Source organism: Dipodomys ordii, unplaced genomic scaffold, assembly GCF_000151885.1.
Source record: "Dipodomys ordii isolate 6190 unplaced genomic scaffold, Dord_2.0 Scaffold99, whole genome shotgun sequence".
Lineage (NCBI taxonomy): Eukaryota > Metazoa > Chordata > Mammalia > Rodentia > Heteromyidae > Dipodomys > Dipodomys ordii.
In genome coordinates, this window is record NW_012267315.1 from 7,937,701 (window position 1) to 7,961,705 (window position 24,005).

Consider the following 24,005-nt stretch of genomic DNA (forward strand, 5'->3'; position numbering starts at 1 on the left):
CACCGCGCAGGCGAGCGCGCTCTTTTTTTTCCGGGACGTTCCTCCGTGAGAGAGGCCCCGAGGCTCCTCGTCTCGGTGTCTCCGTCTCGGGTGTGCGGTCTTGTGCGGTCTTCGTGTGGTGCGGAGCGAGGGTAGGCTCCGCCTTGCTTCTTTGCCCGGCTCCAAGATGGACGGCGGCGGGGACGGGGGAGGCCGCTCTGGGGAAGCACGTGGCTTGCTGCTCGCCTGCTCCCGGGGCTGCTGGGATGGTGGCGGAGTCCCGAGGTCTCCAGGCTGCCGTCGGGCAGGGAGGCCAGCGGAGGCGGGGCCGGGGCCGGGGCCGCGGCCGCCCCTGAGAGGCACCCCGGCGGCGGAGGTGGCGGCGGCGGCGGCGGCCCAGCCTCTTCTTTCCTCGCACAGCCCAGGCCGCCCCAGCTCGAGGTCCGCGTCGCCATGGCCGCGGTTCCCGAGGTGCTGCAGCAGCAGGAGGAGGACCGCAGCAAGGTGAGGTCCTGCACTCGGATTCCGTAGTCCGGGGTGTTCCGCTCCCTTTCCCGGGGGGCTCTTGGCTGCTTGCGGCCCCTCCGCAGAGCAGGAAGCTCCTGAAAGGCCTTAGACGATCCCCTTGGCTCTCCCACGCCTCAGAGAAGCTTCTCCGGGCGTTCTCAGTGGACTCTCCGATTCCCTCCGAGAACAGGGCCAGACACGCGCGTCCGCAGTGGTCGAGCAAGACCCTCGGCCAGGCGTGGTGGACTTAATCCTTGGAGACCCCATAGTGTGTATTTCAAGACTTAATACGGTGGCTCCGTGGTTGAGTTGGAAGGTGAACGTTACAAGTCCCTTAACGTGCCAGCGGCACCGGCTTGGTTCCTAAAAAACCGGCGTCTCACCTCCTTTTGCTTGAACTACTGGGGAAATTCCATCCCGAATCTGTGGCGTGTCACTTGCAACTTCATAGAAGAAGCTACGTGCTTCCCAGCGTGATTTTGAGTTGGTGCTTAAATACTTACTGAACTTGTGTTTCAAAGGTCGCGCGTTTCTTGAGGTCCGGTCCAAAAGATTATTAATGTAATAAACAACGTTATTGCCAATTAAAGACTGACAAGTCTCCACGCTTTTATTGCTTCTTTAAATGTGAATCCTATTTTGCATAACATACTGGGTTGAGCCACAATCGTGTGGGCAGAATCAACTCCATTTTTAATGACAAAAACTTAAATCTAAAAACATTACCAGGCGACCAAAAGAAACTTGGACCCTTTAGAACTGTCTTTGAATGGGGAAATGCTTTTTCTTCCAGTTAAATTCTTGCGTACTAAGCAACTGGATTCTTCCAACAAGGGTATCATTGTTACTACTTATTGAAATAGAGCCTTGTACCAGGGAGGTTCTTGATTGGGGTGTTGTATTTCTTTGGAAGCTCTTAATGGAGCATTCTATATAAAGTTTTCTTCTCCCTGCCAAATGTAGACAAACTGGGTAAGAATGTTGATTATTTGTGTGTCTGGCACCTTTGAGTAAAAATTTTGATCAGAATCAGCTATGCAAAAGACCTTTATCACTTTAGCTCTTTTTTTTTGGTTGGTCGTAGGCGTGAACTCGGCCTGGGCGCTGTCCCTTAGCTCTTCGGCTCAAGGCCAGCACACTTGAGTGACAACACCACTTCCGGCTTTTTCTGCTTATGTGGTGCTGAGGAATCGCACCCAGGGCCTCATGCGTGCAAGGCAAAAGCACTCTACCGCTGAGCCTTAGTTCTTATCTTTAGTCACAACTGAGTCTTTAAAGATGACTTACTACCCTGGTTCTTAAGCAAAATCTGAGGGTTTTGAAAAGTATGAAATGCCTCCTGACTTTAGTTGGTAAAGGGGCTTTGTCAATTTCCATAGTGCAAAAAGTGGGATTGCAGAAGAGATAAGTAAATTACTACTCTTGACATGTGACTTCATTTTATGCGGCCTCCTTTGATACTAGTACGGTGCTGTTAGAGGATCATGTCTAGATGCTTTTACAGTGAACTGAAGGGCGTTTGCGTTGTAACTAGTGTAAAACAGTAACAGGAGTCCCAAGTGTTGGGACACACTTGCACTGAAATACTTGATTTTTAATCAATGTTTAAATATTGTTTTTCCTGTGGTGGGAAGCCAGTCATGGTTTTATTCTTGCTAATCATGTGCTTTGCCCTATTATTGAGCTCTGGTCTCAGTTTTTAATTTTCTTTTAATATAATTGCATTTTGATTATGTTGAAAGGATTTCAACATTTTGATTATGTTGAAAGGATTTCAATGTGTCTAGCTCCTGAGAACCAGTTACCAAACAAACTCTTGTGGCCCCTACTTTATGGTAGCTTCGAAGAGTACTACTGTCTTCAGTTCATGTGGACTGGATGAAAGTTCTCAGATGTCTCAGATTTTTAGCTGGTGTGGTGGGGAAATGGAGATTTTTCAGACTTTCTCTTCAGTCATTTAGCAACTTGTAGATTTGTCATGTAGATTTGTCATCATTCCATTTACTGAAAGTCATTGGCTTGGCATTGTATTTAGGTGTCTACTTTTAGGTTCAGTGTGTCTTGTAGGATCTTTTGGAATGAATTATTCCTATTTAACTTATGGCAAATGAAGTGCAGTAGCAGTGGCATTAGTGTTTTTAGTCCTCATTGCCTTCTGGGAGTTTGCCTAGGTTCTGAAGAGCTTTAGATTTCTCTGTGATTGTGAATAGACTGAAGTAAGTTGAAAACAAAAAATGAAAAGCTATTGTTAGTATGTTAACACATTTGTAATCTCCATACTCGGGAGGATATCAAGTTTAAGGCCAGCCTGGACTACAGACGCTGTCTTGAAACAAAGTAGGTGCTTTTCTCTGGTACTTGCATGTGCAAGATAACTCTGCTTTGCCTGATGCCTTTTTTTTTTTTTTTTGGTGGGTCCTGTGGCTTGAACTTTGGGCCTGGGCACTATCCCAGAGCTCTTCAGCTCAAGGCAAGCAGCTCTACCACTTGAGTCACAGCACCACTTCTCGTGTTCTGATAGTTAATTGGAGCCAAGTCTCCAATTAACTGCGATCCTCAGATCTCAGCCACCTGAGTAGCTAGGATTACAGGTGTGAACCAACCGGTACCCTTTTTAACTGGAGAAACATCTTGCCAAAACATAATTAACCAAGCTGGGGGCTGGTGGCTTACGCCTGTAATCCTGGCTACTCAAGAGGCTGAGATCTGAGGATCATGGTTCAAAGCCAGCCTGGGCAGAAAAGTCTGTGAGACTGATCTCCAATAAACCACTAGAATACCGGAAGTGGCACTGTGGCTCAAGAGGTAGAGCACTTGACTCAAGTTGAGGAGCCCAGGGACAGCGCCCAGGCCCAGAGTTCAAGCCCCACCACCGACAAAAAAAAATTAGCCATAACTTGTGTTAGGTGGATCCAGTTTTTGTAGAAGCTGCTACTAGTGTTTACTCCATTGACCACTCTGTGTAGGGACAGTCTTGAACTTTGACCAGTACCATAGCAAAGCCACAATTACCTCTTTTTTAGCCTCTTTTTTTTTTTGGTCAGCCGTGGGACTTGAACTCTGGGCCTGGGCGCTGTCCCTCAGCTCTTCAGCTCAAGGTGAGTGCTCTACCACTTGAGCTACAGCGCCACTTCTGGTTTTCTGGTGGTTTATTGGAGATAGGAGTCTCACGGTCTCTCCTGCCCAGGCTGGCTTTGAACCGCAATCCTCAGATCTCAGCCTCCTGAGTAGCTAGGATTACAGGCGTGAGCCACCAGTGCCCGGCTACCTCTTTTTTTTTAAACTGAAGTTTTATGTTTTTTTTTTTTTTTGTACAGTCCAGGAAGTATTGTTTATCAGTGTTGCCAACGCCTTAGTTCTGGACCAGTAACTTGCACACTGTGTCTTCAGTGTCCCAATTATGAACATAGTACTTGAACAAGTCACGATGTACCTACATGTTTATGGTTTCAGGACGAAATTGTGAAGAGAGTTGGATCCAAAATCAAATCCACCCTTTCTAAAATGATATGATTTGGGGGGGAGTCAATCAAGTTGTACCAGGGTAGTCTTAAGTGTGCCCATTTGTTGCAAGGTTCTTTTCAGTCTCATGGAACTTCCTGCGCTGGCTGGCTTTGAACTTTAATCCTTAAGCTCAACCTCTTCAGTAGTATGAGCCACCAAAGCTCTGCTTGCCTTTTCTTTTTGATCTAGAAAGGAAGGTGGCTATACAGGCCTTTTTTTCCCTTAAAGTATCATTGATAAATCCTAATTTGACTACACTATAAGTTTAAAGATTTAGCTGGGCGCTGGTGGCTCACGCCTGTAATCCTAGCTACTCAGGAGGCTGAGATCTGAGGATCGCGGTTCAAAGCCAGCCCGGCCTGGAGAGACCGTGAGACTCCTATCTCCAATAAACCACCAGAAAACCGGAAGTGGCGCTGTAGCTCAAGTGGTAGAGTGCTTGCCTTGAGCTGAAGAGCTGAGGGACAGCGCCCAGGCCCAGAGTTCAAGCCCCACGACCGACAAAAAAAAATAAATAAAAAAAGTTTAAAGATTTTTCTTGGGTTGTGAGGCTTGAACTTGATGCCTGGGCGCTGTTTCTGAGCTCTTTTGCTCAATGCTTTTGCTCTATCACTTTGGGCACAGCACCACGTCCAGTTTTCTGTTGGTTAATTGGAGCTAAGTGGACTTATTTACCTGGGCTGCCTTTGAGCCATGATCCTCAGATCTCAGCCTCCTGATTAGCAAGGATTAAAGGCATGAACCACCAGTGCTAGGTTTTAATGTGGCAGTCTTAAATACTATTAAAAGTGTCTCTACTTTTTTCAGGCTATTTTTAAAAATTAATTTTTAAGAAGTATTAGTGTATATAAGTACAGGAGTGTCATGATAGTCTGTACATACTAAATATACATGGTTTGGGTAGTAGATGAAGGGCTTTATCTTTGAATAAAAAATTGGTTAGAGTTTTCACTGTAAGCAGAATCACCCTGGTTTCTTTGTTGGATTTCTATGACATATTTGTGAACTCATTTAAAAAATAGCCAATGAAGGGCTGGGAAGGTGGCTCAGTGGTAGAGTGCTTGCCTTGCATGCATGAGGCCCTGGGTTCAATTCCTCAGCACCACATAAGCAAAAAGAAAAAAGCCAGAAGTGGCGCTGTGGCTCAAGTGGTAGAGTGCTAGCCTTGAGCTGAAGAGCTGAGGGACAGTGCCCAGGCCCAGAGTTCAGGCCCCACGACTGGACCCAAAAAAAAAAATAGCCAATGAAGCCAGGTGCTGGTGTCTCACCCCTATAATCCTAACTACTAAGGAGGCTGAGATCTGAGGTTCAATATTCAAAGCCAGCCTAGGGCAGGAAAGTCTGTGAAACTCTTATCTGCAATTAACCACCAGGAAAACAGGAAGGGATATTGTGGCTCAAGTGGTAGAGTGCTTGCCTTGAGCTAAAGAGCTCAGGGACAGTGCCCAGACCCAGAGTTAAAGCCCTACGGAACAACCCAGACCCAAAAGTGAACGATTTGGTTTCTTAACTTGAAATTAGTTATTTAAGGTTGTAGATGAACATAATTGCTTTTGGTGCCATATTGAGAGATTTGGCTAGTTTGTGGGCTCGCAGCCTTGTGACATGATGATTCAGTTTATCCATTCGCTGAGTGTGCTGCATTGACCTTCTTACCAGGCTTTAGTTCCTGTTCTAGGAACTTAGGTCTATGTAGTTTCCAAATGCCTTGCAGCCTACAGTGTTCTATTGTGGGCTGCTTGTGTGTTGGGATTCTACTGGGAGGAATGGTTGGTGTCAGCAGGGATGGGTCCCATTGGGTCCTATCTTACCAAGATGAGTGGTGAAAATCTGATCACTGCCTGCAGCCCATCTTATTTTTAACCTTCTACCTAAGTGATTTAATTCTTTATTTGTGGGGGTCTTCAGGGCCCTGGAGGTAAGATGGACTTGCCTGCCCAGGCTGGCTTCTAACTAAGATCCTCAGATCCCAGACTCCTGAGTAGCTAGGATTATAGGCATGAACCACACCTTATTCATGGTTATTTATGTTAAGTCTTCCATAAGTTCTTAGTTGTGTTTGTGAGGACAAAGTTGTGATTTCAGGCCTTAAAGAGAACTAGTTGGAGGGAATGGTAAGAGTGAGTTCTGTAATGGCAACTAGTATAGTATTTAAGAAGTGATTTCATTGTTGTCCATGAACCAGTGTCAAGATAGGAGAAAAACAGTTCAGAGTATCTTGAGACATTTTAGCCTTTTTAAACCAAGAGAAAGGCTATGGTATTAGTATCACAGAACATTTCCTTTTCGAGTTGAAACAAACGTTACATAAGCACATATCCTGTGGATCTTATTTGCAAAAGTTAATACAATGTTTTTGGTACATCCTTTCCCCCTTGTGCTGGTCCTGTTGCTTAAACTCAGTGCCTAGGCTTTGCCAGTAAGATATTTTTTTTGTTGTTCAAAGTTAGCACTCTACCATTGCAGCTGCACAGCTCTTTGGTGGTTAATTGGAGAATTCAAAGCCTAGCTTTGAATCTCGATCCTTAGATCTAAGTCTACTAGTGTTGGTAGGATTACCACGGGTGCCTGTCAGCTTTGCCAACTGCTTGTGTGTGTGTGTGTTTTTAACCAGTCCTGGGGCTTGGATTCAGGGCCTGGCTACTGTCCCTGTGTTTCTTTTGCTCAAGGATAGCACTCTTGAGCTACTACTTGAGCCACGGTGCCACCTCCAGATTTCTTTAAGATAGCCTTGCTATGTAGCCTGTGCTACCCTGAAATTCTTTATCCTTCTGCCTTGCACTGCTGAGATTTGTTACACCCCATTCTTAGATTTTTTGAAAATAGTTAAAACATTGCTTCCAAATGCCACAATGCTTCTTCATCCCTTATCTTTCCTAGGAGGACATGGTAGGGAAGTACATTGGCAGCTGAGAGGATCTGAAATGGACATATAATAAAACTCTTCTTAGAGAAATCTGAGAGTCATCTATAATACTTAAAATTTTTATTGCTGGCTGGGCACTGATGGTTCACGCCTGTAATCCTAACTACTCAGGAGACTGAGATCTGAGAATCCCTGTTCAAAGCCTGGGCAGAAAGGTCCAATTAACCACCAGAAAACAGGAAGTGGCACTGTGGCTCAAGTGTGGAGTGCTCGCCCTGAGCAAAAGAGCTGAGGGACAGCGCCCAGGCCCGCCCTTAGTTCCAGCCCCAGGCCTGGACAAAAAAAAAAAATCATTTGATTCTCCCAAATGACTAATGAAAAACAGGTAAAACTACATGCTGAAGGTCTGCTTTACCTGCCTTTTCTTGATATATAAATGGCCATTCTGGGAAGTGGTGCTGTGGCTCAAGTGGTAGAGCGCCTTGAGCTGAAGAGATTAGGGACAGTGCCCAGGCCCAGAGTTCAAGCCCCATGACAGCCAAATAAATAAATAAATAACCATTCTGGGTATTTTATAATGCTTATTCAAGGCTCAGTGGCCAGCAGGGCTGTGTATTTGCTAGAAGATTGCCATTATTGCCTTTAGGTCTGGTGGGTTATTTAAGCAAGTACTGTGGCATGGGATAGCAGGGCGTTTGTTTTGTTGACTAAGCATAAAAAAAAGAATGCTGAACTTGTGCTTGGTGTTTCCAGAATGAGGACACAAATGCTGACTTAGAAGATCCTAGAAATTTGCAGTTTTTCTTCCTTGTTAGTGTTACCTTTATCTGAAGGGTTATATGCTACAGTGATAACCCATTTGGTGGTTGGTGGCAATAGAATTGGTGATTGAATTTCCAGGGTTCTGACTTTTTTTTTTTGGTTGGTTGTGGGGTTTGAACTCAGAGTCCAGATGCTGTCCTGGAGCCTCTGTGCTCAAGGTTAGTCCTCTACCACTTGAGCAACATTGCTGCCTGGGGTGAAGTCCCTCAGCTCTGCAGTTCAAGGCAAGCCCTCTACCACTTGAGCCACAGCACCACTTCTAGTTTTCTGGTGGTTAATTGGAGATAAGAGTCTCACGGACTCTCCTGCCCTGCCCAGATTGGCTTTGAACCATGATCCTCAGCTCAGCTTCCTGAGTAGCTAGGAGGCCCCATATCCAGTTTTGGAGTGATTAAATGAAGGTAAGTTTCACAGGGATTTTTCTGCCAGCTGGCTCAGATCTCAGCTTCCTGAGTAGCTAGGATTAAGGTGGGGGGAGCTCCTGATGCCTGGCTTTTCACAAGGTTTTTTTTTGGGGGGGGGTCCAGTCCTGGGGCCTGAACTCTGGGCCTGGGCACTGTCCCATAGATCTTCAGCTCAAGGCTAGCGCTCTACCACTTGAGCCACAGCACCACTTCCGGCTTTTTTCTTTTTTCTTTTGTGGTGCCGAGGAATCGAACCCAGGGCCTCCTGCATGCAAGGCAAGTGCTCTACCACTGAGCCACCTTCCCAGCCCCATCATAAATTTTTTTTAAAGACCCAAAATAGGTAATGCTGAGTGTTACTTGCTTATTCAGTGCTTAGGAGTATCAATTTCAGAGCTGGGAATGTGACTTATGGTAGAGTGCTTGCCTAGCATGATGAAGCCTGGATTTGACTCCTCAGTACCACATAAACAGAAAAGGCCCAAAGTGTGCTGTAGCTCAATTGGTAAGAGTGCTAGCCTTGAGCAGAAGTTCAGAGACTGTCCAGGCCCTGAGGTCAAGCCCCAGGACTGGCCAAAAAAAAATTTCAAGTGGTTGGGATTTTGTGTTTATAAACTGTATGAAATGGTATGACTACATAAAAATGACTTCTGGGGAAGGTTTCTTGTTATATTGGGAAGTTAATTATGAGTTATCACTAAAACCTAGAATAGGTGGCATGGGCATTTTTTCTTAGTCAGCAATGAAACATTTTAGATTTATTTGTTAGGATTTTTTTTTTTTTGCTTATGTGGTGCTGAGGAATCGAACCCAGGGCCTCATGTGTGCAAGGCAAGCGATCTACCACTGAGCCACCTTACCAGCCCCTTGTTAGGATTTTTTTTTGGGGGGTGGTCCGGTCGTGGGACCTGAACTCTGGCCCTGGGCACTGTCCCTCAGCTCTTCAGCTCAAGGCTAGCGCTCTACCACTTGAGTCACAGCGCCACTTCCGGGTTTTTTCTTTTTTGCTTATGTGGTGCTGAGGAATCGAACCCAGGGCCTCCGGCATGCAAGACAAGTGCTCTACCACTGAGCCAACTTCCCAGCCCAGGATTTTTTTTTAAATTTTTATTTTTTATTGTCTTGTTAGGATTTTTGAAGGCAGTATTTACCCAACAGTAATTTATCCGAAGGAAGTAAGCTTTGTTTTTGACAGAAATTGATCAAAACTGGAGTGATTATAATGTCTTGTGGGCGGTGATATTTCATGCCAATTATCAAGAGTACATTTTGAAGAAACAGTACTTGGGTCCAGAAGTTGACCAGATTATGCTGTGATCTTCATTAATAGTTGCTGTTGAAATGAAGTTCTGTCCACAGCTCTTTGAGATAGTCTCAATGGCATAGCTCAGTATCACCTCCACAACCTGATGGTCTTCCTGCATCAGCATTTCAAATGGTGGAATTACAGGTTTGTTCCACTGTTCATGGCTTACTTACAGAACTTGAGGCTTCTGGGAGGAAAGCCGTAACTGTGGCAATGTAGGATTTTTTTCCTACAATTTGACTTTTCTTTCCTTAGTCACATGTTTGTTTTTGATGATTAGAGATGAGTCTGCTGGTCTGGCTTCAAAGATCCACAGATCTCAGCCTCCTAAGTAGCTAGACTTACAGATGTGAGGCACTAGCAACCAGCTTTGTATTTAGGCTATAGCTGATTGGGCCAGATGTTTTACTTACTTAGAAACTAAAGTGTATTCTTGATATTGTATATTTTTATCCACTTAGCTCTAGCTTTCCTCCTGGCCTTCTGTTTTACATAATCTAGAGAGTTGTGGTGATTTTTCTATTTTGGTAATAGAGCAAAAGGAATGGAGAAATAAGAATTGTTACTATTCTCCCTACTCTTTTAATCATTAGTACCCAGTCCTTTTGCTCTAACTAGTTATTTTGGAGATGGATTCTTACAGATTTTTGTCTGGACTGGCCTCAAAACTGATCTTCCAGGTTCCAGTTTCCTCACCCTTCTCATCAGATTTCTTAGTTGTTTGCTACAAATCTCTGGATATAAGTTGGTCCACTTATTTCTATACTCAGGTCCTATATTATGTGACTCCTTGCCATCATGGGTTTTTCCAGAGTCATCTTTCAGATCTTTGGTGTGATTGATGGATTTTTATATAAGAAGCTAGTAATTCACTGTGTGCACTGGAGTATATAGTTAAATATGTTTCTCGTGTGTGTCCATGTTACAATCATACAATTGGTCTATTCACGTTGCAAGAATACTTTCATCACATGGATTAAACAGCAAGTTTCCTAAATCTGAAGATCATTTTTGTGTGTATGTATACATATATATAGAGAGAGAGAGAGAGAGAGAGACTGACTTAACTCTTCCAAACTTTTTAGGGTTGAAGTCAGTTTGAGACTAATAATACAATAATGTGTTTCAGCTGAGATCTGTGTCTGTAGACCTGAACATTGATCCCTCACTTCAGATCGACATACCTGATGCACTCAGTGAGCGAGATAAGGTCAAATTTACAGTGCACACTAAGGTAAGCTTACTAGGCAAAGTACAGCCTGAAGTGTCTTATCTACATAGTACAAAATTTCAGCCTGTTTTTAAATTTGTATCAAGGGGGCACTGCTAATAACATTCTAATTCTGAAGTAAATTCTCTTGGTACTTTAGCCTGATCTGTAATACTTGAGTTTTTTAGGGGTGAGCATGAAAACAGGCTGCATAGTTTCTGCTTGTTGACCTGTTGAAAGTAAATGAAATTAATTCACTGGAATGAAAGTGAAGCTGAGTAAACAGTAGGTCAGACTTCTTTAAAACAGCAACTGTACTTTTAAATTGGGAGTAACTGGTTAACTTCATATTTTTACTAGTAGATTTATATGTTTATGGTCAGGAAGAGAATTGTGAAAAAAATTCTTTACAGACCATGTTGTGTCTTAGCTATAGTTTTTGTAGTGGTGATAGGATCATGTGTTACAGCTTTGTTTATTTGGATCTTAATGTGATGTTGTATTATGCAGAATTTTCCCATGGTACAGCCCCAGGAAACCCAAGCCACTTAATCAGGTAATGTTACCACTTCTTTCTTTACAGACCACACTGCCCGTGTTTCAGAGCCCAGAGTTTTCTGTTACAAGGCAACATGAAGACTTTGTGTGGTTACACGACACACTTATTGAAACAACGGACTATGCTGGACTTATTGTGAGTACATTTTAAAAAAATAAGTAACTAACCTATTTCTATCTACCTTGCTATTTCTATTATGTATGTTTAAGGGTACTTAACCTATTTTATATAATGGGTTGTACAAAGTAATTCTAGAGTCATTAATTCTTTTAGACTGTTAGTACATGGAGAATAATGCTGGAGTTAAGAGATTAAACATATAAAATAAGCTTTAAGGGTAAACAGTTTAAGTATTAAAGTCTTAACCAACTTAGGCTTTATTTTTCTATGGTATCTTCAGGCATCATTGGAATTGATATATAAGGGAACATTGCCAATACTTAAACAGTAGTGAAGGAGACCAGGTATCAGCACTGAAGATGAGTTATCTTAGCTGATTTAAAGTGAGAATTAAGTACGTATTACCTGCCAAGAATCTTTCTGTTTTTGTGTTGGTACTGGGGTTTGAGCCCTCAGTGTTTCTGGCTCTCACTTTGTATTTTTGCTCAAGGCTGGCTTTCTACCACTTGAGGCACTTGTTCATTTCTAGCTTCTTGATGGCTATAATTGGAGGAATTTTTTTTTTTTTTTGGTTGATCATGGGGCTTGGGCGCTATCCCTGGACTCTTCAGCTCAAGGCCAGTGCTCTACTGCTTGAGCCACAGTGCCACTTCCGGTTGTGAGTTTTTCTGCCAATGCTGGCTTTGAATGGTGATCCTCTGGCGCCCAGCTAATTGGAGGAATCTTGATGCTTAGATCTCAGCTTCTTGAGTAAGTAGGATTATTGATGTAAGCTACCAGCACTAAGCTTAGGACATACTTCAGTAATCAACCAAAATTAGTACTTGCGGTGTGGTAGTCCTGGGGATTTAACTTGGAGCCTTGGTACTGTCCCACAGTTTTTTTTTTTTTTTTGGGCCAGTCATGGGGACTGAACTCTGGGCCTGGGTGCTGTCCCTCAGCTCTTCAGCTCAAGGCTAGCACTCTACCACTTGAGCCACAGTGCCACTTCTGGCTTTTTCTGCTTATGTGGTGCTGAGGAATCTAACCCAGGGACTCATGCATGCAAGGCAAGCACTATACCACTGAGCCACCTTCCCAGCCCTGTCCCAGTTTTTTGCTCAGGGCTAGTGCTCTCCCACTTGAGCCATACCTCCACTTCTAGCTTTTTTTTTTTTTTTTTTGCCGGTCGTGGGGCCTGAACTCTGGGCCTGGGCGCTATCTCAGCTCTTCAGCTCAAGGCTAGCACTATACCACTTGAGCCATAGGGCCTCTTTCAGCTTTTCTGCTTATGTGGTGCCGAGGAATCGAACCCAGGGCCTCATGCATGTGAGGCAAGCACTCTACCACTGAGCTACCTTCCCAGCCCCTCACTTCTAGCTTTTTGGTGGTTAATTGGCAATAAGTCTTAACAGGCTTTCCTGCCCTAACTTGCTTTAAACCTTGATTCTCCTGAGGATTACTGGTGTGAGCCACTGACACTAGCTGTATTAGTATATAGTACTTTTTGTGTGTGTGGTACTGGGCTTAAAATAGGGCATTGTGTGTACAAAACCAGGCAAATGCTTTTACCACTGAGATATATCCCCTATCAAAAAGTGAGAAGCTAAAGGATTATCCATTGGGACTCATTATTTTGATGACCGTTAAGTGATCAGAGAGAAAATGGTTTCAGTGAAATTACAGTTGACTTAGCTACTTGACTGTGGTGGCCATCTATGATGGCAAAAGCTGTGTGTTGAACCGGTTAGCATTTACAACTGGGGAAAGGTGTTCACAAGTTACTGCACTGCATCTGCTGCAGATTCCTCCAGCTCCTACAAAACCAGACTTTGATGGCCCTCGAGAGAAAATGCAGAAACTGGGAGAGGGGGAAGGGTCTATGACCAAAGAAGAATTTGCCAAGATGAAACAAGAACTAGAAGCGTAAGTAGATTTTCTTTGGCCTTTTTTGTGTGAAAATTAGAAAAAGTGTTCTGTGAATATGAATGGGAAAACAACTTCTGTAAAAAAAAGTTACAGCAAGCTGGTGGCTCACACCTATAATCCTAGCTCTCAGGAGGGTGAGATCTGAGGATTGCGGTTCAAAGCCAGCCTGGTCAGGAAAGCCGTGAGACTCTTATTCCAATAAAACTTGGACTCTGGGCCTGGGTGCTGTCCCTCAGTGCTTCAGCTCAAGGCAACTACTCTACCATAGCACCACTTCTCGTGGTTTATTGGAATTTCAAGGATGTTCCTGCCCGTGTGGATCCTCAGATCTTGCTCAGCCTCCTTAGTAGCTAGGATTACAGGCGTGAGCCACCTACACCCAGCTTCCTGGTGGATTCTTAGCTTAAAAAGGACCTCTTTCCACTCTTTCCATTATCAATCTGTTGGAATTAAGGTGTCCATTTTAGCAGTGGTGTTTCCAAGAGGAAGTATTCATACTAAGTGTCTTGGCATATATTGCCTGTCTGGACTAGCTTACCAGTAAACAACTAAGCAGGTAGTTTAATTTTCAGGTTCTTATAATTAGGAAGCTTAATGACCTTTATGCCTACATTGTGTACATTTAGATAAATCTACTGTATAACTCTTGTTAATTCCCAAACCTTATTATGCACCATCTGTGTGTATACATTACTACTAGAAGCAAATGTGCTGAGCCGGGTGCCGGTGGCTCATGCCTGTAATCCTAGCTACTCAGGAGGCTGAGATCTGAGGATCATAGTTCAAAGCCAGCCTGGGCAGGAAACTCTTGTGAAATTCTTATCTCCAATAAACCATCAGAATGGGGCTGGGAAGGTGGCTCAGTGGTAGAGCGCTTGCCTTGCATGCATGAGGCCCTGGGTTTGATTCCTCAGCACCACATAAGCAAAAAGAAAAAAGCCGGAAGTGGCACTGTGGCTCAAGTGGTAGAGTGCTAGCCTTCAGCTGAAGAGCTGAGGGACAGTGCCCAGGCCCAGAGTTCAGACCCCACGTCTGGCAAAAAACAAACGATCAGAAAACCGGAAGTGGCCCTGTATCTCAAGGGATAGAGCGCTAGCCTTGAGCTGAAGAGCTGAGAAACAGCGCTCAGGCCCAGAGTTCAAGCCCCATGACCAACAACAACAAACAAATGTTCTGTAGCCACTAGATAACTACCACAATTGGCATGTAGGTCTAAGTTCTGACTTGAGGCAGCTGATGGTAATACATTATTGATTCCTTCATTGATTCATTCCACAGATTCCAAAATGTTAGCTGTCTTATTTAATGAGATTCCAAGTTAAACCTAAATATTATTTTGGCCCAATTACAGTATTTAACTTAGTAACATCAGTTAACCAGGAGTTAGTGGTATTGGTCAGATAGTTGAATAATGCCAGCTGAATTTTGTATATTCTTGTCTTTTCAGTGAGTATCTAGCTGTCTTTAAGAAGACTGTGTCCTCCCATGAAGTCTTTCTTCAGCGACTTTCATCTCATCCTGTTCTTAGTAAAGATAGAAACTTCCATGTGTTTCTGGAATATGATCAAGATGTAAGGCAATTTTATTTCCTTCCCATGGTCCAGCTGAAATGCATCACTTACTATCAAAAATACTTTATTCCGTTTGGAGAAAAAATATCCTTAGCAACAATATAGAAACAATTATCCTTAGAAAAAATATCCTTACAAACAATATAGAAGAGTGAGGGAAGGGGTAACATTGTCCAAAAAGAGAAGTACTCATTACCTGACTTGTAACTGTGACTCCTATATATCACCTTTATAAAAACAACTGAAAAAAAAAGGAATGTAAAAACAATGGAAAAAAATTTTTTTTAAATTTTTATTTTTTGTGAACATACTGTATCAATGGAAAAAATTTTAAATGCTGCTTTGTCCATATATCTATTATAAAAATGTCATTCTTCCAAAGACAAGTATTTTCCCATTAAGTTTGGTAACCTTAGAATCTTTTTTATTTCTTCCTGGATACCTTTTTTTTTGAAATACTATTTTTTTTATGTTAGATATTTTTATTATCTATAAGTAGTTCTACAGAGGAGTTTCTATTCAACAAATCAGTTTACTTCTTTGAGCCACAGCTCCACTTTGGGATTTTGAGTGGTTAATTGGAGATAAAAGAATTAGAGAATCCTGGCTGGCTTTTAACTGTGGTCCTCCAGTCTCGTCCTCCTGTGTAGCTAGGGTTGCAGGTGTGAGTCACTGGTACTGAGCATTTTTATTTTTTTGAGATGTGTTCTGTTATATAGCAATTTGCTGTATTGCCTGGGTTGGCCTTAAAACATTTCATGACCTTCCTGTCTCAACCTTCTAAGAGCTGATATTAAAAACAAGACTTCTTGTTTTTCTTTTTTTTGGGTGGGGGGGTCCGGTTTTGGGCCTGAACTCTGGGCCTGGGCACTGTCCTCAGCTCTTCAGCTCAAGGTTAGTGCTCTACAGCTTGAGCCACAGTGCTACTTCCGGCTTTTTTCTTCTTTCTTTTTTGCTTATGTGGTGCTGAAGAATCAAACCCAGGGCCTCATGCATGCAAGGCAAGTGCTCTACCACTGAGCCACCTTCCCAGCCCCTTATATTACTTCTTATTATTTGTAAGACAAATCCTAACCCAGAAAGTTTTTCAAAAAACAATGTATTGAAAAAACTGGTACTCTTAGATTGAAAAGCCTCTAAGCCTTGTTGTCTACATAGTTATTTAGGGTATTTCTTAGGTTAAGATGTTTTAAATTCTGTAGTGTGTGCCTATACTAGTAAGAAGCATTACTTGGAATTAATTAGAACTGAAGATCCTAGAACTCTTACAATAAGCCCTTTTTTTGGTTTGGAATCTCATTTTCTAGCTAAGCGTCAGACGGAAAAATACCAAAGAGATGTTTGGTGGCTTTTTTAAAAGTGTTGTAAAAAGTGCTGATGAAGTCCTTTTCTCTGGAGTTAAGGTAAGGAGTTAGCACTGAGAAAACTAATTTTGTAGGAATAAATGTCTTATTTCTTGGAAAGTGATATTTATAAGATAAAATATACTTGGGTTGTTTGAAATTGGCTGTTTTCATATATTTTTACTTCTTCAAAATACCTAGTTCTCTTTAGAGAGGTAATAATGAGTCTTTCCATGCTTAAGTATTTCAACTTTTTACCTATCCCATAGGGTAGAAGTTACTCAGTTATCTGAGGGAAAAAGTATGTTCTCTAAAGTGGTAACTGAACCACATAGCTGACAGGTAGATGAGCACATGATGTGTACATATGACAGACCTTACCTGCCATGATTAAGAAACCAAACTTGTCTCACTGCATTAATAGATACAGCTTGTTGATTTCTTTTCAGGGCTTTCCTCTTTCTTTTAAGTTGTCATTATTAACATTTACTATCTGATGTTTTACTTCTTCAAGATTTGAATAGGAAGCCTAGAACATAGGTGCTGAGTAGTGGGGGATCACTGTGAAATCAAGGAACTTTAGAGTGACAAAGTATATCCCTGCATATGTGATGTTTATCCCTCACCAGTGACTGCCTGCCAGATGTCTCATTCTATAGTCATTTTTGTGCTAGCTCTGGGGTTTAAACTGAACCTTGGGCGATGCCCCTTATGCTTTTGGGCTCAAGTCCAGCACTTTACCACTTGAGCCACAGTGCTACTTCTGACCTTTTCTGTTTGTGGTGCTAAGGAGTCAAACCCAGGGCTTCATGCATGTTAAGCAAGCACTCTACCATGAAGCCATATTCCCAGACCCAACATATTTTTTTAAAACTAATAACCCAGCAATATACATATAGATCAAGTTGTCAAGGAAGCAGTGTCCCATTATACAGAACCACTACTAGTAGAGTAGAGGTCTCAGAAGACATTACCAGAGCTTGTTGTCTATTGGCTAGCCAGTTGCTCTTCAACATAATTATGCTACTGGCACACGGTCTTGGGTATCAAATAAGAAAAAGTATAAATTTACCTTTTTTTGGTCTTGAATTAGAACTTTACCTTTGAGCTTTAACCTGTGCAAGTTAGTTTTTGTGTATGTTAGTCCTGAGGCTTGAACTCTGATGTTTGGTCTCTGCTTGGGCTGTGCCTCGTCTCTATGCTTGTGTTACAAAGCTGGTGCTCTCTCATTTAAACCACAGCTCCACCTTTGTTTTTTGGCAGGAGGGGTTTAGTTATTTGTAGGTAAGTCTCACAGGCTGACTTCGAACTATAATCCTCAGATCTTAGGGTCTTGAGTAGCTAGTGTTATGTGTATCCACCACCAGTGCCTATCTTTTGGTAGGGGGGAGCGAGAAAGCAGTATCTTGACTGTTTGAACACAGACTAGCCTTAAACTTACAATCTTCAACTTCCCAAGTATTCTACCCAAAATATTTTGCAATATGAAATACTCATATTCTTAAGAATCTCTGCCTGTTTCTTTTTTCCTTATTTTTAGGAGGTAGATGACTTCTTTGAGCAAGAAAAGAATTTCCTCATTAACTATTACAACAGGATCAAGGATTCCTGTGCTAAAGCAGACAAAATGACCAGATCTCATAAAAGTAAATATCTTTTCCCACTTGCCACTTAGAAGACCTTTGCTAACATATCTACTTTCTTGTGCTAAAAAGGCTGTGCTTGTTTTTCTAGATGTTGCTGATGACTATATCCACACTGCTGCCTGTTTGCATAGCCTGGCCTTAGAAGAGCCCACTGTCATCAAAAAGTAAGACTTTGTTAGAATAACATTTCCCCAACCTTATAATGAATGGATAAGGACTGAACAGTATAGTTAAAAGTAGCTCTTGAGTACTCTCTATGGCTTGGGTTCTACACTGAAGCACAAGCTCCACAGATACCGTCTAGTATCCAATCTTACCCTCTGTACATACAGTTGTAAGGAAGTGAAATATAGCAGCTTTTAAGGAATACATTTCTGTTATATTTGAGGAAAATTTGTCTGTGACAATTGGCTCTTGCCATATTCTCTGGTGATGATCTGTCTGTCCTTTATTTTTAAATGGCAGAATCTTGCCTTGTTGCCCAAACAGGCTTCAAACCACCACATACTGATCTCTAAGTGTTTATCATGAGTTCTCCATCTTGGACACTTCCTGTATTTTTCCAAATACTACCTCTGCACATTGGCATACTTCCTCTGACTTGAGGTTGAAAGGCTGGTTTATAGCAACCAAGATGGCAATATTTATTGATAGATAACACCCATGGTGATCCTCATCACCTTATTAATAAGAATCATCCTGGACTTAAGCATGATACTAATGAGTGAGGCAATGTAAATGTGCTCTACTATTTAAGAGAATTGTAATTAACATTTGTTTGGTAATTAATCTTAAAGTACCATTCATATCTTAAGTTCATCCCTGATAGCAAGTTTAAGATCTTTAACCTACAACATTGTTTTCAGGTACCTGTTGAAAGTTGCTGAACTATTTGAAAAACTTAGGGTAAGAATTTTTGTTCTTCATAAGTTATCATTGTAGATTTCTTGAGTGAATGGATTGTGACTTTTATTTATTTTTTAATAGAAAGTAGAGGGACGAGTCTCATCAGATGAAGATTTAAAGCTGACAGAGCTACTCCGATACTACATGCTCAACATAGAGGCCGCAAAGGTAAGAAGAGGGAGGGAATTGTTTAACCAACACATCAGTGCTAGACCATGGTACCATGAGCAGAATTTAATGCTAGGGATTTCCTTTTTTGAAATAAAAAAAAGTGGGGGGTGGGGTGGGAAAGAAGGTAGACATTGACCAGATCTCCTTGTATTATGCCCCTTTTTTGTATGCATCATTGTAATTAAGGCTTAAGAGGTAAATACAATGTTTGGGATTGTTTTATTCTTTCCTCATTTACATTTTGACCTGAGGAGGCTTTTTTCCTGTTATCTTAATCTTAGACATTTTATTTATTTATTTATTTGTTTTTTTGGCAGGTTGTGGGACCTGATCTCAGCCTGGGCACTGTCCCTCAGCAATTCAACTAGCACCCTATCACTTGAGCCACAGTACCACTTCCGGCTTTTTCTGCTTATGTGGTGCTGAGGAATCGAACCCAGGGCCTCATGCATGCAAGGCAAACACTCTACCACTTAGCCACCATTCCAGCCCTCTTAGACATTTTAAACATTCTTTAGATTTTATTTTCTGACTTAAAAGCTCATTAAAAAATTTTCACGGAGGGGCCTGGGACGGTGGCTTAGTGGTAGAGTGCTTTCCTTGCATGCATGATGCCCTGGGTTCAATTTCTCAGCACCACATAAGCAGTAAAAGCTGGAAGTGGTGTTGTGGCTCAAGTGATAGAATGCTGGCCTTGAGCTGAAGAATAGAGGGACGAGTTCAGGCCCCATGACCAACCCCCCAAAAGAAATTCACAGAATATTTCACACAAAAGCATTACAAAAGTAGATTATGCTTTACTGAGCTTTGACAATTATTTTGTCTCATGCAGTTTTTTAAAAATTGCATTACCTATTTTATACAGCGCACATAATTGCCACTTTTAGATATTTGTGCTTTGTCAGAAGATTGCAAACATGAGATTGGATCCCAGGGAAGATTTTCAGATGTGGATTGTGCTAGACAGGATCATGTTATTTCACATTCTTAAGTAATTTTCAGTTATTGAATTAACTAGAAAAATACCCATGTTTTTACTCTTGCTTAGTTTTAACATCTGGTCCATAGGCAAAATTTCAGTAGATGGTCGAGATCCATGTACAAATAGTGTGCTAATCTACCTTAATTTTTTTTTTTGGGGGGGTGGGGGAGTGTAGAGGGCTAACCACAGAGCTTTGTGTATACCAGAGGATTTTTTTTGTTGTATTGTTAATTTTCTTCTCAGGATCTCTTATACAGGCGCACCAAAGCCCTCATTGACTATGAAAACTCAAATAAAGCTTTGGACAAGGCCCGATTAAAAAGCAAAGATGTCAAGTTGGCTGAGGCACATCAGCAGGAATGCTGCCAGAAATTTGAACAGCTTTCTGAATCTGCAAAAGAAGGTAGAATATTTTTCTGCACTTTTTATTTTGAAATTATTTATAGAGAACACAAGTAGTGAGAATTACCAACCAATATCTAGAGCTGGGAATGTATGTCAGTTGTAGAATATTTAGTCTGTTATCTAACCCTGTGTTTTGTGTTCAACACTTTGTTCCCATCTACTTTATTATTTGCTTACTTATATGTATCCTTGTGTGTGCTCATAAATACATATCTGAGTTCTTGGACAGAGGAAATTAGATTATATACATGCCATTTTTTTTCTATGCCTGTTTCAGAGCTTGAATTCATGGCTTGGGTGTGGTCACTGAGCTTTTAAAAATTCTCTACTACTGGGGCTGGGAAGTTGGCTCAGTGGTAGAGCACTTGCCTTGCATGCATGAGGCCCTGGGTTCGATTCCTCAGCACCATATAAGCAAAAAGAAAAAAGCCGGAAGTGGCACTGTGGCTCAAGTGGTAGAGCGCTAGCCTTGAGCTGAAGAGCTGAGGGACAGCGCCCAGGCCCAGAGTTCAGGCCCTACAACCGGACCAAAAAAAAAAAACAATAAAAATTCTCTACTACTTAAGCCATAGCTCCAGTCTGGATTTTTTTGGCAAGCGGGGTACTGGTGGCTCACGCCTGTAATCCTAGCTACTCAGGAGGCTGAGATCTGAGGATCACAGTTCAAAGCCAGCCCGGGCAGGAAAGACCTTGAGACTCCTATCTCCAATAAACCACCAGAAAACAGGAAGTGGCGCTGTAGCTCAAGTGGTAGAATGCTTGCCTTGAGCTGAAGAGCTGAGGTACAGCACTCAGGCCCGGAGTTCAAGCCCCACGACTGACAAAAAAAAAAAGAGTCTCGCAGGCTTTTTGTGCCTCAGGTGGTTTGAAACTACAGTCCTCAGATTTCAGCCTCCAGAATACCTCCGATTACACGTGTGAGTCACTGGCACCCAGCAATACTGGCTTTATTTTTTATGTTTGTGCAGCTTCTGGGGCTTGAACTCAGGCTTAGGTGCTCAAGACTTGTGCTCTACCACTTACTTGAGCCACATTTTCACTTTGGCTTTTTGGTGGATGCTTTTTTACTCTAGTTGACCATTTCTTCAAGGAGTCTCCCCTCCCCCCCTTTTTTTTAATGAGATAGGGTCTTGCTTTGTATCTTAGGCTGTCTTGTAGACATTGTAGACATGCCACTATCCCTTACTTGTTCTGTATTTGTGGTGGGTTTTTGTTTTTTGGTGCTATGTAGTGCTGGATATCAAACCCAGTGTGTATACATGTTGGGCAAATACTTTACTATTGCACTGCAACTTTGTCCCTAGATGGTAAACTTTTGGACATTATGTTCTCTTTCCATTTGAATGTGAGGATACACGCATCCATTTCATCCATACTGATTTTAATTCCTTTGGATATGTTCCTAGAGGTCGAATTTTTTAGTTTTGAAGAATTTCCATTTTCCTTGTATTGATTTTCATGTCTTCAATGCAAATGCCTAATTTTCTCTACCAGTCATGCTACTTTTTTTTGTTTTGATAAAACATTCTTACAGATGAGGAATAGCTTCTTGAAGTTTTAGTTTGTATTTCCACCAAGATTAGTGGTTGCTGGGCCTTTTTCATGAGATTGTTGGCATTATATGATGTCTTACAGAGTTCACTGTTCTGAGGACATTGGTAATGTTATGGCTTATATCCCATTCCACTTTTTCCCTGCACATTAGTACCTTTGGATAAAACTTGGTCCATTTAAGAAGCACATAGCTGTAACCATACCACATCTAATGTGTCTCAGTGGTGACTCAAGAAAGTTCTGGAGATAATTTCTAAGGATATTTGGAAGATGCAGTGCATTTGAAGGTCAACTTTATTTTGTAAAATCATTTTTTTTCTCACCATAGAACTAATAAATTTCAAGCGGAAGAGAGTAGCAGCATTTAGAAAGAACCTAATTGAAATGTCTGAACTGGAAATAAAGCACGCCAGAGTAAGTGTTAAAACTGAGCCAACAACTCTAGTGAACTTTTTTTTTGTGGCAGGGATGGGGATTTAATGTCCTAATTTGTTGTCCTAGTGTTAGGTAGATGGGATTTTCTTTTAGCTTTTTGGTGTTGATCTGTAATGGTATTTAGTGTATGGGAGTGGTCAGTGGGAGTTTCTTCTACTGCAAACCAAAATATATTACCTTGCAATACAGAGCATTCTTGTTCCCCTGCCCTCCCCATCCTCTACTGTGGTTTGCATTCAGGTCTGTATACTCGGCTGTACTCTGCCACTTAAGGCGCACTTTCAGCCCTGCTTTTAGTACCTAGGATTAGGAGCAGGAGTTTAATTTCTCCTTGCCTGTTTACAGGCCATTCTTCTGAAGAGTCTGCTTTAGTAACTTGTGAATTTTTCAGAGGAAAATCACATATTTGAGGCATGCCTAAGATCAAAGCAAAAGCTTGTCTCAAATACCAGAAGTTATTTAGTATCTTGGGTGTTCATGGTGTGTGCCTCTGTGTGTATGTATGTAGACATGTGCGTATGTATGCATGTACCAGTGTCAGAGGTAGACTCAGAGTTTGATGTTTTTGCTTGGCTTTGGGGGGAACTCACTTTGAACCTCTATCTTCAAATCTGGCTATTCAGCAGCTTGCAAAAGTTTTTGTTTTAAAATACAGTAATCTTATTTGGTCTGGGTATATGTAAGTATGGGTTTCTAAAAGGAATATTAGGTGCTTATGCTTGTTGGTGGGTCGAGGTTAGAGTTCAGCAATAATAAGGACTTGGGATTGAGCTTCACCACAAAAAAAATATTTGATCCGTTTTCTCCATTCTTAATTAGTCCAACTTCTTGTCAATCTGTGTAACGATTTGAAAATATCGTTTTTAAAATACAATTCATAGCCATGAAGTACTTGGCATTTTAAGTTTACTGTATGTCTTTATTTTGTGATGAGCATTTAAAATGTCTTGATTTAATTTGAAATCTTTCCCATAACTAGGCTGAGCAAGACCTTGCAGAAGTGAGTGGTATGATTGCACTGGACTATAGGTGCTGGAGCAGTGCCCACTCCCAGGCAGCATTCGCAGGCCCTCCCCTCAGAGGAACTCTCTGGCTGAACTGGGAAAGGATAGGTAGTTAAAATTTTAGGGAGTTAGTGAAGGGATGTCCCCCACCCTACTTTTGATTTCATGTTTCATGAGAAAAGCTGTGTCAGAGTGTGTGTTTCATTCTTGAGTATATTTAGAGTCTAGAGCAGGTTACTTTACCTTGACTTTGATATTTGGTTTATTTGTTGATTTTCTTTCCCCCCAGAACAATGTCTCCCTCCTGCAGAGCTGCATTGACTTATTCAAGAACAACTGATCTGCCTTGCTCTTAAGGAAGGAAACAAATGTGAAAGCCAGCATCACTTGCACTTAAATCATTACCACAGAAGATAAATAGCCTTGACTTTAGTTTAAAATTGTGAATAAATAATATTGATTTCTAAAAATCTTAACACTTAACCATGTTGGTTTAAACAAATTTTCATTGCATGCTACTTGGATTGAATATAACTAATCTTTCCTCTTGCATTTGATACCTCAAAGTAGGCAGAATCTGAATACTGGATTCTCCTGCTGTCATCCTCAGTTGTTGATTGTCAGGTGTAGGAGACATGTGCCTTCTGAAAACAAGTAGAAGCAATCATGTGGCCCATGTCTGTCTCAACAGTCTTGCCCTTACAGACATTCCAATTCTTCATTTGGCATTTGCTCCCTGTTACATCATGGTTCTTTACTTAGATGTTACTCAAACAAGGGCAAGTTCCTGTTTGTCTTCATGC

At 41.7% G+C, this 24,005-nt stretch overlaps 1 protein-coding gene across 1 annotated transcript; it reads left to right on the forward strand.

Moving 5' to 3' along the window:
• Positions 1–43: 43 nt before the first annotated feature.
• On the forward strand, positions 44–23,685 carry Snx5 (sorting nexin 5). Its single transcript, XM_013027081.1, has 14 exons — positions 44–131; positions 400–483; positions 10,518–10,622; positions 11,182–11,292; positions 13,061–13,182; positions 14,633–14,756; positions 16,064–16,159; positions 17,640–17,745; positions 17,834–17,909; positions 18,612–18,651; positions 18,733–18,819; positions 20,048–20,207; positions 22,092–22,177; positions 23,492–23,685. Exons 2-14 carry the CDS (start codon positions 433–435, stop codon positions 23,540–23,542), a joined length of 1,215 nt encoding a protein of 404 aa, XP_012882535.1. The 5' UTR covers positions 44–131; positions 400–432; the 3' UTR covers positions 23,543–23,685.
• The last annotated feature ends 320 nt before the right edge of the window (positions 23,686–24,005 follow it).

Excerpts from the sequence above, each read along its gene's own strand:
- Snx5 (XM_013027081.1), top strand. The coding sequence starts at position 433 with ATGGCCGCGGTTCCCGAGGTGCTGCAGCAGCAGGAGGAGGACCGCAGC. Across the intron at positions 17,910-18,611 it reads GAGCCCACTGTCATCAAAAA|GTACCTGTTGAAAGTTGCTG; the intron begins GTAAGACTTTGT and ends CATTGTTTTCAG. Across the intron at positions 18,652-18,732 it reads AACTATTTGAAAAACTTAGG|AAAGTAGAGGGACGAGTCTC; the intron begins GTAAGAATTTTT and ends ATTTTTTAATAG.